This window comes from Oryzias latipes, chromosome 23 (assembly GCF_053564925.1).
Source record: "Oryzias latipes strain Hd-rR chromosome 23, Olatipes_Hd-rR_3.1".
Lineage (NCBI taxonomy): Eukaryota > Metazoa > Chordata > Actinopteri > Beloniformes > Adrianichthyidae > Oryzias > Oryzias latipes.
The window spans coordinates 9,497,768-9,512,832 of NC_136259.1; the positions used below are offsets into that span (position 1 = coordinate 9,497,768).

Consider the following 15,065-nt stretch of genomic DNA (forward strand, 5'->3'; position numbering starts at 1 on the left):
TCATCTTATCAGTCCCATCTTTTCCCCCCGTCTGTATCACCTCTCAGCACCCCTCCTCCTCCAATCCCTCACTTAATTATGTCCTGTGAATGAAGTTCATCTTTCATGCTGCCAGCAGCGTGGCTGGCCTGTTCTGGGCTATCTAATCATGGCGCTGAGACTAAACTAAATTTAGACAGTCAGCATGTGACGCCTGGCAGAGCCTAATGGGGGCTGACATCTCAAGACACTCCGCTGATGTACAAGATACACTTTGCCCGAGCCAGCCGCAAACACCGTTGACTAACATTGATGACTTGTGAACCACTATGTGTTGCTCGTGAAGTTCTCACACAGTACGGCAGGGTGCTGATGAAGCCCATTCAACTTTAATCAAATCCAGAGTTTGCAGTTAGGGATCTTAACTATTGCTCCTCGTCTTTGAGTGGTCCATCAGTGGAAAGTAAAGTAGCAGTTAAGTGGTGGAAGTAATACAAATGAACAGACTTTTATTCAACCGGCATACCTCCAAGTTTGGTGGATAAAGTTCCCTCTCGAAGTGAAGCACTTGAAGCTTAATTGCACAGAGGAACTCACTGGAGTGTCGCGCAGAATAGCTTAACCTGCTTCCCTAGGCAAGAAAAATCATTAAGGCGTTTAAAACACAGATTACATTCAGGTTCGGGATGATGTAATGTTCCCAAGCATGTTCCCCATCAGGCAACATTAGAGGAAGATGTCGTCAGGCGTGAAACAATTCTTAATCCACGTTGAGAAATGACTGTTTCATCATTGCTAGGGATGTCCTGATCGGGGTTTTTTGGGCTCGATCCGATTCCGAATCATTTGATTTTGAGTATCTGTTGATATAGAGTCCCGATCCAGTAGTTTTGGAAAACATTTTCAAAATGAACAAATTTAATAAACTATTTTTCTTTTATGGACCTTCTTTTATCATTTAACACCTAAACCGAGCACTTCTGTGAAGTGTCGTGATTAGCTGTAGACTTTCGTCCCCCAATCTCCTCCATGTTGTGTCTTCTAGAAAGACACAAATCTACATAAATCTTCAACTGCAAACTCTACCTTGAATAAAAATTTGAATTTCTCATCTATGATCCTGACTGTGATCTCTTTAACCCTAAGCAAAATGTAAAAGTGTGCAATAGTCATACTTATGGCTCATTTCTGTTTCATATCTGATGGTGTTGGACTTATGAGATCTGTCCGGTGTTTTCGTTTTATTCTAGCATATGGCATCCTTGTAAGGTTACTGAAATGTTATGGTTTTATAGACTTTTGTATTTTATAAATGATATAGAACTTAGAAATAAAAGTTTCTTTTTAAATGTATTAAACGTGATTTTGTATCAGTAAGTTACAACAACCTTAAAAGGAAAAAAAACTAAAAGTAATGAGATGGTAGTCCATTTCTGGAAAATTCTTAAAGGAACAATAACAATTCTTGTCAGTTTCTCAGTTTTTACAATACATGAAACAGAAATTGTTTTGTGATGTTAGGCTAGACAAACTAAGCATGTCAACCAGTGTCAACAGTAATAATTGATAACGGATATTATCTTTCCTTTGCTTCTTTTTGATTCACATCTTACTATATGGTACATTTTAACTGCTTTTATTTTTCTCATTTACAAATCAAGAAACAAATCAATGTGTTCCATCTGCTACTGGTCCTTTTTCAGAATGGTGTGCATGCAGACAGTTTCTGAAATAAAAGCCTTTTACATGGACACTTGCATTTATCTTGACTCAACCACCAATTCAATTCAATAGCAAAAAATAAAAATATAAAAAAGCAAAGCAAAAAAGGTTTGGACCTCCTATTGATTAAAATGCTGTTGGATTAATTTATTGATGTTTGTGTCGGATCATTGCTTGAACTTTGATGGATCTCCTGTCAATCACACCACACTTCTAGAGAGCTGTAACGATACATAAAACTCCATCACTAACATGATTTATCTGAGCAATAGGAGACTGTCTAGCAGCATAAGTTCTCAGAATAACTGGTATTTTGGGAACAATAAAGAAACTAGTGGTAGCGTTGTTGATGGTTGGACAAACCATTTAACTTTCATTTCCTTGACTCTCAGTTTGCAATAAAAGTAATGTTCTTTTCTGCATTTTTCTTGAAAACGTTCTAATTTTATAAATAGTCTTTAATACTTTTCACAAATATACAATGGAATACTTGTACTTTACGGAATTTGATGGTTCATTTGTTTCTTTCTGATCCTGTTAAAAGTGCCCCACTTCGCACTTCCAACTGTTTCCAGCTCTAAAAGAACTAAATATAAGGCCGGGGTCACAATACTCATGTCAGGAGCTTCTGTGAATAAATTAAATGATATATTGGTACCGAGTCAATACCAATATCAATGAAAGTCAAAATCAGTCAGGCCACTTCATGAATATTTCATGAGAAAAGCCTTCCAGAAAACCTAATTATCAGGTCATTAAATCAAAAGTGCATGCCTCTCAGAAAGATGAGCTTCAAGGTAACGTGCACCATGCACATGACAAGCTGTACCTTTAGGTCTGGGATGGTATATTTTGGTTAAGATAATGTAACTGAATCAAAAAGATAGTGGATTTTCAGAGTGCCTTGCAATAGAAGCATCACTTTTCCACTGTATTTGTTAGTTTCCTCTCTAATTGGCCTTCAAAGAACATGGTTACTATTCCCATCGAAGGGCTCAAACTGTGGACGAAACAGACATGTAATGTCTAGAAAAAAGTCGTAAAAACCTGAGTAGCTACACATCAACGTAAGGGTTTAGAGCACAAAAGCCCAAAATGCAAAGGGGTTACAGTACATCAAAGTGTGTGTGTTATTTAGCTTTTGCCAGCAACCCCTCGAGGCTTAAAGGGTTAAAAGCTGAGAGAATTCCCCATAAAGTCCTAAAAAATGTGTTTGACAAAATAAAAAGCCAAACCGTCATTTAAATATATCCAAACACAATACAGCTGTAAAGATGTAGATCATTAAGATTGTGTTTCCCATTTGGAATGCCGCTTTATTTTAAAAATAGCACTCAAATAATAAATAAAAGTAAAATATGATTACAATTACATAGAAATTTTGAAAAGACTGGACAAGGTTAGGAGACATTTAGGGTTGTAGGAGAATTATTTACACTTTTATAAATTGTAACTGCACAATAAAAACACATTTTTTTAGAGATGTGTGAAGGATTTCACACATATTTAATCGAAAAACACCACAACATGGTCAAAAGCTACATAAGCATGAATAGATACAGGCAACAGTCCCAAATAAGATTTGACGACTTTTGTTGACTACATAGCATGATGGGTTGTTGTAGCATTATGGATACTGTAGTCATGTATGTTGTGCTTTAACATGATGAAGAGAAAAGGTGGGAGTATTGTTTTTTATGTAAGGGTTAATGTCCGATGAAGTGTATATTATCAGAAATTAACGCAAGCCGTGGAAGCCTGAACCGTCCGACGCGAAGCGGAGGACTTTGAAGGCCATTAGCCCGACCATGGTTACTTTTAAAAGAAAGAAATATTTAATCAGGTGGAACTTTATTCTTATTATTTGGTTTGGATTGCTTTTTTCACAAAAAGCAGACAATTTGCTAGGTGGTGTTGCTTAGCCGGCTCAGCCGGCATGGGCCTCGCCTGCAGCTGCAAAGGACAGCGATATGTACGCTGATCGTCATGATGGTGTTGAATTAAGCATCAGATCAGAGAGAAAATTCACCTCTTACCAAAATTCACCTCTTACCGCTTGTTTTTGTCCAGATGATGAAGCTAAAGCCAATGCAGTGATATCGAACATTTAAGCTATGTGACCGGAATTTCTTTTTTCCAGCAGCCAATCAGAATCGAGTATTCACCCGGCCCATGGTATAACAGTTTTGATCTGTCACTTTCGGCTTTTCCCATCAGGGGTCGCCACAGCGAAACAACCCTCCCCTCGAGGATGAGTTGCATGGGTAACTTGGCAATGTTTTACGCCGGATGCCCTTCCTGACGCAACCCTCTCAATCCAACCGGGCTTGGGACCGGCACAGCAGCAGAGAAGGGAATAGGGAGCAGCCTGGAATCGAACCCTGGTTTCACGGACAGAAGGCGCCGCAAACCAGCACGAGCTAAACCAGCCCCGGTATAACTGTTTTGATACAACTGAATAATTTTGAGTTCTTGTTAGTAAAATTTGACTTATTTGTCATGTTGTTCTCTCTGCAAAGGCTGATTAAACATGAAGATTAACACAGTTCACTGTAAAAACTTCCATTCAACACCTCTGACCAATTGCTTGCCTCTTGGCAACTCTAGCCATACGGGATAGAGTAGTCATATCACACTATTTCCCAGTTTTTGCTTCCATTAATGCCCCGTAATCCAGTGTCTCTTAATGTCTGTAAAATACGTAAGGGTTAATGCCCGACGAAGTGTGCGTTATTACTTTTTAACGCACGCCGTGCAAGCCTGAATGGTTGCTTTCGCAAAGTGCGTTAAAAAGTAATAACACACTTCGAAGGCCATTAACACGCTTATACCATGGTCACTTACCAAAGCAATACATATTAACCAGTTTTTAGTCCTTAATTCTTGTTTTTTTTTCAGATTTGGATCGCTTCTCCTTACAAAAAAGCGTTACTTTGTTACGTCATCACGTAACATATAGCCCGCCTCGCGCAGCACCACCGCTGCAGTCAAGATTCGGCGATATATATATGTTGAGCTTTCCGATGGGTTGAATAAAGCATCAGTTTAGAGAGAAAGTTAGACGCAACAGAGTTCAGGAAACCAAAACAAGAAAGAGAACATGCAACGTTAAAAAAGAAAAGAAAAAAACAAGAGAAACTGAGAAATTCTGAGAGGGGGGTGGAAGCGTTTCAGACCACTAACTCAGACAGATAGATAAGGGGTAGAATGAGGGCACAGGCCTCCTTACCCAGATCTGTGTTGGGCCCTGCCAGCAGCTGCTTGAACTTGTCCAGACGGGACGCCTCCCTCTCGGTCATGGCCAGGGTGCCAGATGTGTTCTGATCAGCCATGCGAGCCACCAGCGGGATGATGGGGGGCCGGTGGGGCAGAGACCGCTGTCTGTGGAGGGCCGCATGCTCACTTGCTGCATCTGGTGAAATATTAGACGGGGGAATACAGATGATGATACCTACTAAAATTACTCATCCCACTCAGTGATCTGTTATTAAAACGAGGAGGCACTCATTTATTCAAAAGTTACCAGCTAAAAAATTTGAACCCATATTTAGTATATGAGCGCATAAAATATTTGTTAGACTTAACAAATATTCATCAATGGAGGTGACAGCAAACATTGACTGCTTGTTTTAAATCTATGGCTGTATAGGAGAATGAGAGTGAGTGTGACATCACCCAAAGAAAATGGCTTCAATCCAGTACCTACAAAAGGAAACCACTTCAGTAATACATTATTCTAAGTAAAGATGTCGCTACATTGGAACAAGAAATCATCAATTTGGTAACCACTGGCGCCAATCGGGAGTGAGCTTGTTGGAAGCCCACACCCCCTACCACTTGAAAATGGGCTCAGAAAATCTGTCAAAAATTTTGAAAGTTCAACAATAGGGCTCCTCATGACTAAATATAGGAACTTTTAATGAGTGACCCCTCGCCCTCGCGTTCCAAACAGGAATTACCGGTAACCACTGGTTCCAAGAAGCCAAAAAACAGCTACTACTCAGTCATTATATTTGTCAGAACGACCATTCCTGCTCTGCTGCCAATGTTTAACATGTTCTTGCTAATTTGCTCATTTTTTTATTAAATTTTTTTCTGTAGTTAAAGTTTTCAAGTTATAAACTGACCAATAAGATGCCTCAATAAAAATATTTGGGCTCACAATTGACTGCATATGAGAACTGGACTAAGTGAGTGTGACGTCACCCATTGAAAATGACTCACTTGCGGCTCCAATGTAATGAGATTAATTCATTCAGTGGCCAATTTTTTTCTGTGAAACAGAGGCTGCCATGCTGGAACCAGAGGATGTCAGTAGGCAGTGATTAGTCCGAGTAATTGTTTCAATGGCAACCACTCTAGCCAATAAGAAGTGAGCTTATTGGAAGTCCACACCCCTAACACTTTAAAGCACCTCAAAGAACACTTGTCATTGGCTTTCACACAACATTTCAAACGTTAAACATTATACAGCACTTTAAAAAAATTACTTCTTTGAAAAAAATAAGTATAATCAGAGATCTTTAATGGCAGCGATCTAAAACATTTCAAACGTCAGACACATTTATTTAGGCATATGATTGGTCAGTTTATAACTCGAATAACTTGTAATAAAGAAGAAATGTGAAAAAAGTTAGGATTAGCAAGAATATTAAAAAAAGGTAGCAGAGTAAGAATGGTTATTCTGACAAATATAATGATTGAGTAATAGCCGTTTATTTTTCAACAGAAGTTAATGGGATTTTGGGTTCTTGGAGCCACCCAGTACCTCCTGTTTGGAATGTGATGAGGGAGGGGTTAGTTCAGTTCTCATATTCAGTCAATGTTTTAAATGAAACATCAAGGTAAAGAACAGTTGTAGATGCAGGAGGTAAAAAAAAAAAAAACCATCAACATGGCCCTTTAGGCGCCTCATGTTCCTCCAGATGTGCCAAAAATGATTAAATAAACAAAACCCACAAATCCAGTCTGAAATGTCAGGACGTATGCTGGAAGTTCAGGGAATAATCTGTCAGCAACAGCGTGGTGCACCAACATAACCATGCAATTACAGAAACTGGCTGCAAGCCTATTTTAATATCCTATTTGGGCTTCTAAAAGGTGGGAATAAAAAGACGACAATCTGATCCCGAGCGTTTAATTTGCACTTTAAAAAAATGGAATGGATTGTTAAGATGCGTAGCAGCATCTCTGTAATGGAAGCTTTTGTGTTTCTCGAACAATAAAGCCCTTTATGAAGTAGATCAAATGAGTTAACCTTTATTAATAGTAATATAAATATAATAAATAAAAGGTGCGATTTGTTTATTTTTAATTCAATGTTATTTAACCAGGGAAGTCCTTTTGAGATTATAAATGTCTTTTTCAAATTAGCCCTGGGGGTGAAGAGGGTAAGATTCCCCTCACACAACACATTAAATTAAAATAATGGGGAAAGAACAAAACAGACACCGTCAAGAACTTAAATGAAAAACTTTCTCCTGCCATAAACAGTTTATTTAAGTCTTTGTCCATGTGAGAAGTGACATCACATGGACAAACATGACTAAATAACAGTGAGACACACACCCAGGCTTGATCAATCTATAGCGGGGGCCTGCCTCAGCAAAGGGTGTATTGTGATAATTGGCAGAAACACCCTAAGATGTCGAGGTACACAACAGATGATATGTCTCGCAGCAATCTCAAGAAGTTCTGAAGTTAAAGTGGTAAAATTTTAGGGATTGTAACACCTAGTCCTTTTTACAACAACAAACTATCACCGAAAGTGGACTGTCAGGAAAAAAAAAAAAAGATGGACCCAATCTATATTTTAAACATACCGGTAAAAAATAAAGAAGTAATCTTTGAATTTCAGCTGTATATCTTGAATATGTGTTGCTTTGCAGACACATGACAATAGTGTCAGCAAAGCATTTTTTGTCAATGTTTGTCAAAAATAATTAATTGATAACAACAAACACTGCATCTGGGGAAAATGCTTTGGAGAAACCAAAACACCTTCAGCTTTTACTGAGATTTAAAAACAAAAAAAAAGGCACCAGAAGGAACCAGTCTTCTCCTTTAGGACGTTAGAGGAACCTTCCTTTGTATTTGATGTTTTGGTATAAAAGGTATAAGGAAGAAAGATATGAGGAAGCAAAACCTGCTGAGTCTGCAATGGAAACTACTTTTGACATATAAGGAAATTATTATCCATAACTTTGTTGTCATTTTTATTATTATATGAAGCACAATAGCACTGTGGGACAAAAACTCTGTAGGTTTGTCCCAGGAGAGACCTAATTTACCTAATATGTGTCACTCTCACGTACATATTCTACCTATATTTTACTGTTTAATTTACCTTTTCATTTTCCTTTTTTTATTATTCTGTCCTCTTAATTATTAGAAGTCTTTTTTCATTTATTCTTTTTATGGTTCACTATTGCTTTTGCTTTATTTTGTCTTAATTTTTATTTAACGATTTTATTTTATTTGCATTTTTTATAGAAGATTTGTACATGTACACAGTGTTTAATTTATTTTGGTTTGAACTTCCTTTTTTTATGTATTTTTACTCTTTAATCTTCCTTGAGTTTTTTCCTCCAACTTGTATTTTTATTTTATTTTTAGTTCCTGATTGTTTGTACTATTGTATCTTTTTCCGTTTCTGTAAGATAAGTGTGTTTTATACGTTTGTTGTTTTTTCTTTTTACAAACTGTGTGTGTATATGTATATATATATATATATATACATATACATACATACACACACACACACACACACACACAGTAATCCCTCGCTATAACGCGGTTTACTTTTCACAGTTTCGCTACTTCACGGATTTGCATCGTGCATTGTGTTCTGCATTCTGATTGGCTAAAAAGTCACTCCGCTTCTTCTCTACCTGTGGGTCAATAACGCTGCAGTTTAATATGTACACATACGTAAAAAACAGCTTGCCAAATTTACAACACGTACCTGCAAATTCTCTTGCAATTTTGAGTTTCTCTAAAACCCATAGAAAAAGAGCGACAACAACTGCCAATCACTATGTTCTTCTCCCAAACAAACACACCTGCACCGCGGGCTTCAAAAGAAGAAAACACTGCAGATCGGAGTCAGGATGCAGCGGCTCAGACTGAAGAGCAGTGAAATACACCGGAGTCACTATTTATCCGAATGTACTTTGTATTTTTTTCATAATCATTTTAAATGTTCTCCCGTTTAATCCAATTACTCGGGTCGCGGTGGGCGGGGCTAATCTCTGCAATTTGAAGCCTTGTGTTCACATTGATGATTAAAGTTATTTGACAGTACAGTACAGAAGTTATTTGTTGAAAGAAACGTTTCTAAAGTACTTTTATTTGTGAAACAAATGCTTGAGCCTGTAAAATGGTTTGTTCTTTCTTTTCAATGTATAATAGAGTATTTAATTCTGTAATAATTGTTTAAAAAAAAAGGTTTCTACTTCACGGATTTTGCTTATCACGGGTTCTTTTTGGAATATAACCCCCGCGAAAAACAAGGGTTTACTGTATATATACATATATTTGTTTTTTTTATTTAATTTTTTTCCCAGAGGGAAGACAGAAAGGGAATAGTGTGGGGGGGAAAGGGGGGGGGGGTAGGAGAAAAAGAAAGAGCGTGAGGACGTGAGAGGATACGAGTGCCAAGCTGCTGTAATTTCAGAAGGTCATGGTTTTGACCTTCACAACATTTGTGTTAGATCAGCTGGAAAGAAAAACATGACATCCAAGAGCGAAACTCACACTAAGACGAGCATTTTTAACTGACATGGATCATACTGGAAGCGAAGGATATAGCAGACAGGAAGCAGAATGAGTGTGAACGTGCAAGTGGGGGGTGGAGATATAAGCATGCGGCCAAAGTCTACAATGTACTCATTAGGGGGTTCAGATCCTCCCCAGCTCGAACGGCCAGACCGAGAGAGGGAGGGAGGAGACTCTACAGACCCCAGAACACCCCCGTCAAAGGTACTTACGCAGCCCGAGCGAGGAAGACCGCCCAGCCAAGCGCATAGGAGGCCCCCCCATGTATGTGCTGTGCACCACCTATGTAGCGTGGTGTGGGTGTGCAGTGTATGTGCTGCAGGTAAAATATGGGGTCTCCAGTGGGGCGGCAGGGCCACATGACTGAAGGTGTCAAAGATGCAATAAGAAGTGGAATGGAGGGCAGGTGCTGACGTTGCCCCCGCAGGTTGGCCAGAAGGTACTTTATATTTATTCTTCAATTTAAAACATTTATTTTATTATTAGTATGTATTTTCGTGTATTCTTTCATTTTACTTTGATTTGAACTTGTAGTTTTTTCACCTTTAAGCTTTGTTTTTTTCTTCCATGTATTAGTGTTTTTTGGTCTTTTTTTTAATGGATTGCAAAACAACTTTTGTTTTCTTCATTTGGTTACAAAACATTAATTACCAAGAACCTAACAGAGACAGAGTAGAATATTCCTCTTCAAGCTGCTCCTCAGTAGAAAGAAATCTTTTGTTGTTGTTTTTAAATGGATTCCTTTGCAGAACAAACAGATCTGTTTGGATGCGAGCAGCAGATTCTATCAAAGAACATTTGAAGCTCATCTCTGCAGACTCCATCAGCTCCCCCCTTTCTACTAAGACTTAAATAATAAACAGAAACATGAATAGAAATGCATACATAATGCCTCCTCACTGACCTCTCGGTGACCCAATGGGAGCTTCACTGTGGGACTTGACGAGGCGGCCCTCTGTGTCGGGGCTGCTCTGGGAGCCAAATGACGCGTCGGGGCTGATGGCATCTCCGAGGTCCACCCTGCACACCTCTGGTCCCTCGTCCTCCTCCTCTTCTGCCTCCTCGTCGTCCTCCTCCTCTTCTCTTTGATCCAGCTCTCCCGTGTCGTCTTGCCTCTGCCTCTCCTGCTGTTTGCTGTGATTCTCAATCACCTGTGAAGTTCACAGAAGGCTGAGGAATCATGTGGCTCAGAAATGTGGGTTTTTTGTAAAGCTTTATTTACAAAACAAAGGATTTTAGTTCAGTACGGAAAATGTTTCCAAACCAAGTGCTAGCTTAAAATTTAATTTAATTTAAATAAAAAAACGGTCTACCTTATTTGCCGTCTCCATGACAACTTCAATGTTTAGGTTCTGTGCGGCCATGGCCAGCAGCTCATCGTCGTCGTCTTTGACATCCCAGGCGTCGCTGGTGATGCTCTCAAACTCCTGGAAGGTGGTGGCCTTTTTGGGCTTGCCTGGTGTGGCCGGAGGGGGCCTGGAGCCCACTTTCATGAGGCTAAGAGAGGGTCAAAGAGTGAGCGTGAGCAACGAGAAAGATAAACAAAAATGCAAGCGTGGATGATTGGAGCATATGTGAAACAGAAAGCACACAAAAAAGTACAAAGTATGAGGGGCCGTATAAGACATTATTTATTCTGAACCATTCACATTCATACATTCTTGCTCTCACAGTCATATATACTCTCTTTCGCATACATATATTCTCTTACGCATCCATATATTCTCTCTCTCACATTCATACATTCTTTCTCTCACAGTCATATATACTCTCTTTCGCATACATATATTCTCACTTGCACATTCATATATTCTCTCTCTCGCATGCATATATATTACTTTACACATACATACATTCTCACTCTCATTGTCACTCTTAAAAAAGAATGTATGTATGTGAAAGACAAGTATATATGAACGTGTGAGGAAGAGTTTATATGTGTGTGTGAGAGAGGAGTATGCATGAAACGGAAGTGACTTTGGATGAAAAGGAAGGCACTTTGAATGAAAAGGAAGGCACTTTGCATGAAACGGAAGGCAGATGATTTCTCGTGCTCTGATTGGACGAGAGGCCGCCACCTCCCATTTTGAACACCCTCTAAACCAGGGGTGGGCAATTCCAGGCCTCGAGGGCCGGTGTGTCTGCATGATTTCCAGATACTCTTCCCCTACTCATGGCTGATTACCTGGTTCAGGTGTGTCCAGCCAATAATCTTGCCCTACTCATGGCTGATTACCTGGTTCAGGTGTGTCCAGCCAATTAGAACATGCCAGAGCAGGGTATGCTGGAAAACATGCAGGAATGCGGCCCTCAGTGCCCACCTCTGCTCTAAACCCTATCACTTGTACTGACTCATAACTATTAAGGTTACACAACTTAAATGTCATTTTGTAGTTGATTCAACTATAAAGTATTAAGCTCTATCAAGATTTTTTCAAATTTAACTTAACAGTGCTAAATATTTTAAAGCTTATTTGTATCTAGCACTCAAAAATTTTAAGATCCCTGAAGTAGCGTCATGACGTCATCACGTACTGGTGGGAGGGTCTTTCGTTTTCTCTACGTTAGCTCAGGTGGCCATGTTGGATTTGCCGAATGCGAGTAAGCGACGTTTGAAATTGAAAGTCGAGCATTTTATTTTTCTGCAAAGCGTTGCGATTTCGTCCCGCTTCAAGACGCCCCAACCTCGGGTTTTTTTTTTTCATCCGCCTCATCGCTGATGGTGCCGTCTTGTCTTCAGCCCTGATTTAATTTGGTAAGTATCGTTCATGGTTTATTTTGAATGAATGCTTTAAGAATGCTCTTATACTACCGTAAATGTGGTTTACTGTTGTTTAAACATATGTGTGTTACGATTGTTTTAGAGCTTAATGTGGCAATGCATACATGATTAGTTTGTCATATTAGCAGACGTATGGCGAGCCAAACCCAAAATGCATTTCTGCCCGTAAGTTACGACAGTGATGAGGTTTTTTTTTTTTTTCAGAGGTAGAAATGATCTGTTATGCTGCAATCACACTAAACATGATCCGCGTGTGAAATTCGCGTTGGAGGCCTCTGTCTGTGGCTAAAGTTTGCTGCTGGACATTTGTCCAAAAATGTCACTCAAAGCCTCTAACGGTTGTGTGGGAGGAGCTACCGCCAACAGTTTTAAGCCTGGTTGCTACATGGAAGCATTGGGTTTTGAATGCAGCTTTAAGCTTTTATAAATCACTGATCTCCGTTATAAAAAAAGGTTTTTGTAAAAATAAATTAATCAACGTGCTCGTGTTGTGTTCAGGTACCGAACTACAGAGTGTTCAGTGTTTCACCTCAGGTAGACGCCAAGGCCAGCCAGGTAACTTGTCTCCTGATCAGTTATTTGTCTAGAGCTATTTTAAAAAAACAAAAAATGCAATAGGTTGTGTAGTGCAATAAATGTTTTTTGATCAGAATATAATTGAAACATTTTTTAACATTGAAAAATCTCTTTTGGACTTTTTCAGATACTGAACTTCAGAAACTGAACTTCAGAAAGTTCACCAGAAAGTCACCATTTCACCAGAAAAGAGGTGTCTGTGGGTGAGTTTTATACTTATTTAATATATTCATCCTGAACTATTACCATTATTAGATTTATACGGCAGCATGGAAACATTTATGCACATTTTAACTAGCCAAAGGTCTAAATAGAGCTGAAATTATTTACATTTGAACTAAACATATTTAGATTGCAGGCTGAAGGTGGCACAATGGAATGAAGGTGCAAGTTGTGTTCTGTTACTTTGGCACTATGCAGTACTACATATAATACTGCAGTACTACATAGCAAATATTCCAAAGTGTTTCCACTGCCATGTATGTGGAGACACTTTGGAATATTGTCATGTCTTTATGACAGTATATTACAATAATAAAATGATGTTGCATTAGCACCATTCCATCATTTGAAACCATGAAAACTCATCTGTCAAGATCTGAAATGGATTTATGTAGAGTAGATGCAGTCAGAGGAAATTGTGCAGTTTTTACATGTTTGTGTAACTTAAAGCTGCCCTTTTCTGAGACTAAGTCCACCAAAACAGACAGGAACTGGCCAGCTTGGTTAGGATTTATGACCTCCAGGTGAATTTCTAATGTGCATAATTCAAAAACGGATAACAGCTGTAAGAAGCCAAGGTGTAACTTGCCTTAAAAATGACTTTGGGTCTTTGACCTGAAGTGGATCATGACATAAACACTGTATTGTACTCTCACTAGAAATAGACATCTAGAAAAGGTATCATTTTATTATTTCTTAAAGTTCCTTAAATAAATAATGGAAGTGTTTGCTCTGCATTTGCTTCAAAGGTAATGGATATTTCTTTTTATTCTTTTAGGACCAGCGTGACGTGAACATGAGACGGGCACTTGTCCTCCTTGCACTTCCTGTTTATCTGCATGAAGATGCCTCCAACTTCTTCAAGACCTGTACAGTAAGTGCAAACGACTCCCTGTCAATGGTTTTCACTAATCCTTTAATATTGATTGAGATTTTATTGAGTGACATAATAAATAGGGCAATTGTTTGTAGTTTGTAAACTGAGTGATATTTTTAAATGGTTTTAAAAATGAGATGGAAGATGAGACGAACATCAGGGACTCCTGATTGGAAGGAGTGGGAACATTTTCGTTTACCTTTTTCTGCTCCTGATCCATCATTATTTGAATAAAGAAAAATGAAGCTTTAGTCTTAAATTATTTTATAAATGTCCTCCTTCAGAAAAATGCTAAAGAACTTTTTAAAAACACAATTTTAATTGGAGTTGGTCCTTAAAACATCATAGCCAGTTGATTAAAAGCTAACAGAATGTTAGCATGAAAAGATTCCCATTGACAGATGGCAGGAATGTCAGTTTTGGACATTAGTGTGATGAATATCTTTGAGGGTCTGAACTCATCTGTGTTTTTTGTTTTGTATTTTCCAGAATACCAGACCTCACAGACACTGCTGTGGGTATCTTCTCAGTTGTCGTGGTGATGCTCCTGATGCTGCCGTCAGTGGTCCCACACATCTGGCTGACTAATCTCTTCTAACTCTTCGGGACATCTATGCTCTGGACCTACAGCACCCCAAAAAACTTGAACTTGCCTTCATATTTATTCAGAATGCTGTCTTGAGCCTTGAGGACAGCAAACCACTGAAAGGACATTTATTGACGCTGAAGAATGTTTCGTTGAGTGAGTCTTCCAGAATGGACTATTTGTTGGTTTAAGTGTTATGTAACTAATGTGTTTTGTTGTGATCATATGCTTTTTCTGCCGTACAATACAAAACCAACTCTTTTTGTCAATATGTTGTGTGGCACTCTTATAATGCAGTTTTATTGCACTTATTGTTTCTTCATCCTCTTGATATTTGTGCTTTTTTTTAAAGAGCAATTAAAAAAAGTGTATTATGCAATCACTATTGTGTGGCCTTCACGTTTGTTGGTTTTTATCAATGTTAGCCTTTAAAATGTAGTGGGGCAGTATCATCTCTATCTCTGTTTAGAATACATTTTAAGCTGAAGAATTTTAAATATTTTCAATGCTACACATTTAATGAGTTAAAGAATTTATAAAGCATT

The 15,065-nt window shown here is 38.6% G+C and overlaps 1 protein-coding gene and 2 long non-coding RNA genes across 6 annotated transcripts in view; 2 read left to right on the forward strand and 1 right to left on the reverse strand.

Moving 5' to 3' along the window:
- tbc1d22a (TBC1 domain family, member 22a) overlaps positions 1-15,065 on the reverse strand; it is a 165,615-nt gene that overhangs the window by 142,831 nt on the left and 7,719 nt on the right. For all 4 annotated transcript variants that reach the window (XM_078942130.1, XM_078942131.1, XM_078942129.1 and 1 more), the window contains exons 3-5: positions 10,791-10,974; positions 10,382-10,628; positions 4,931-5,113 (exon numbers count right to left, since the gene is read on the reverse strand). In XM_078942130.1, coding sequence (XP_078798256.1) covers positions 4,931-5,113; positions 10,382-10,628; positions 10,791-10,974 — 614 coding nt within the window. The remainder of the gene's footprint in view (positions 1-4,930; positions 5,114-10,381; positions 10,629-10,790; positions 10,975-15,065) is intronic.
- LOC144989523 (uncharacterized) lies at positions 12,042-13,038 on the forward strand. Its single transcript, XR_013653765.1, has 3 exons — positions 12,042-12,232; positions 12,758-12,814; positions 12,963-13,038. It is a non-coding gene; the product is annotated as an uncharacterized LOC144989523 (long non-coding RNA).
- On the forward strand, positions 13,792-14,899 carry LOC144989522 (uncharacterized). The gene is made up of 2 exons (XR_013653764.1): positions 13,792-13,931; positions 14,424-14,899. It is a non-coding gene; the product is annotated as an uncharacterized LOC144989522 (long non-coding RNA).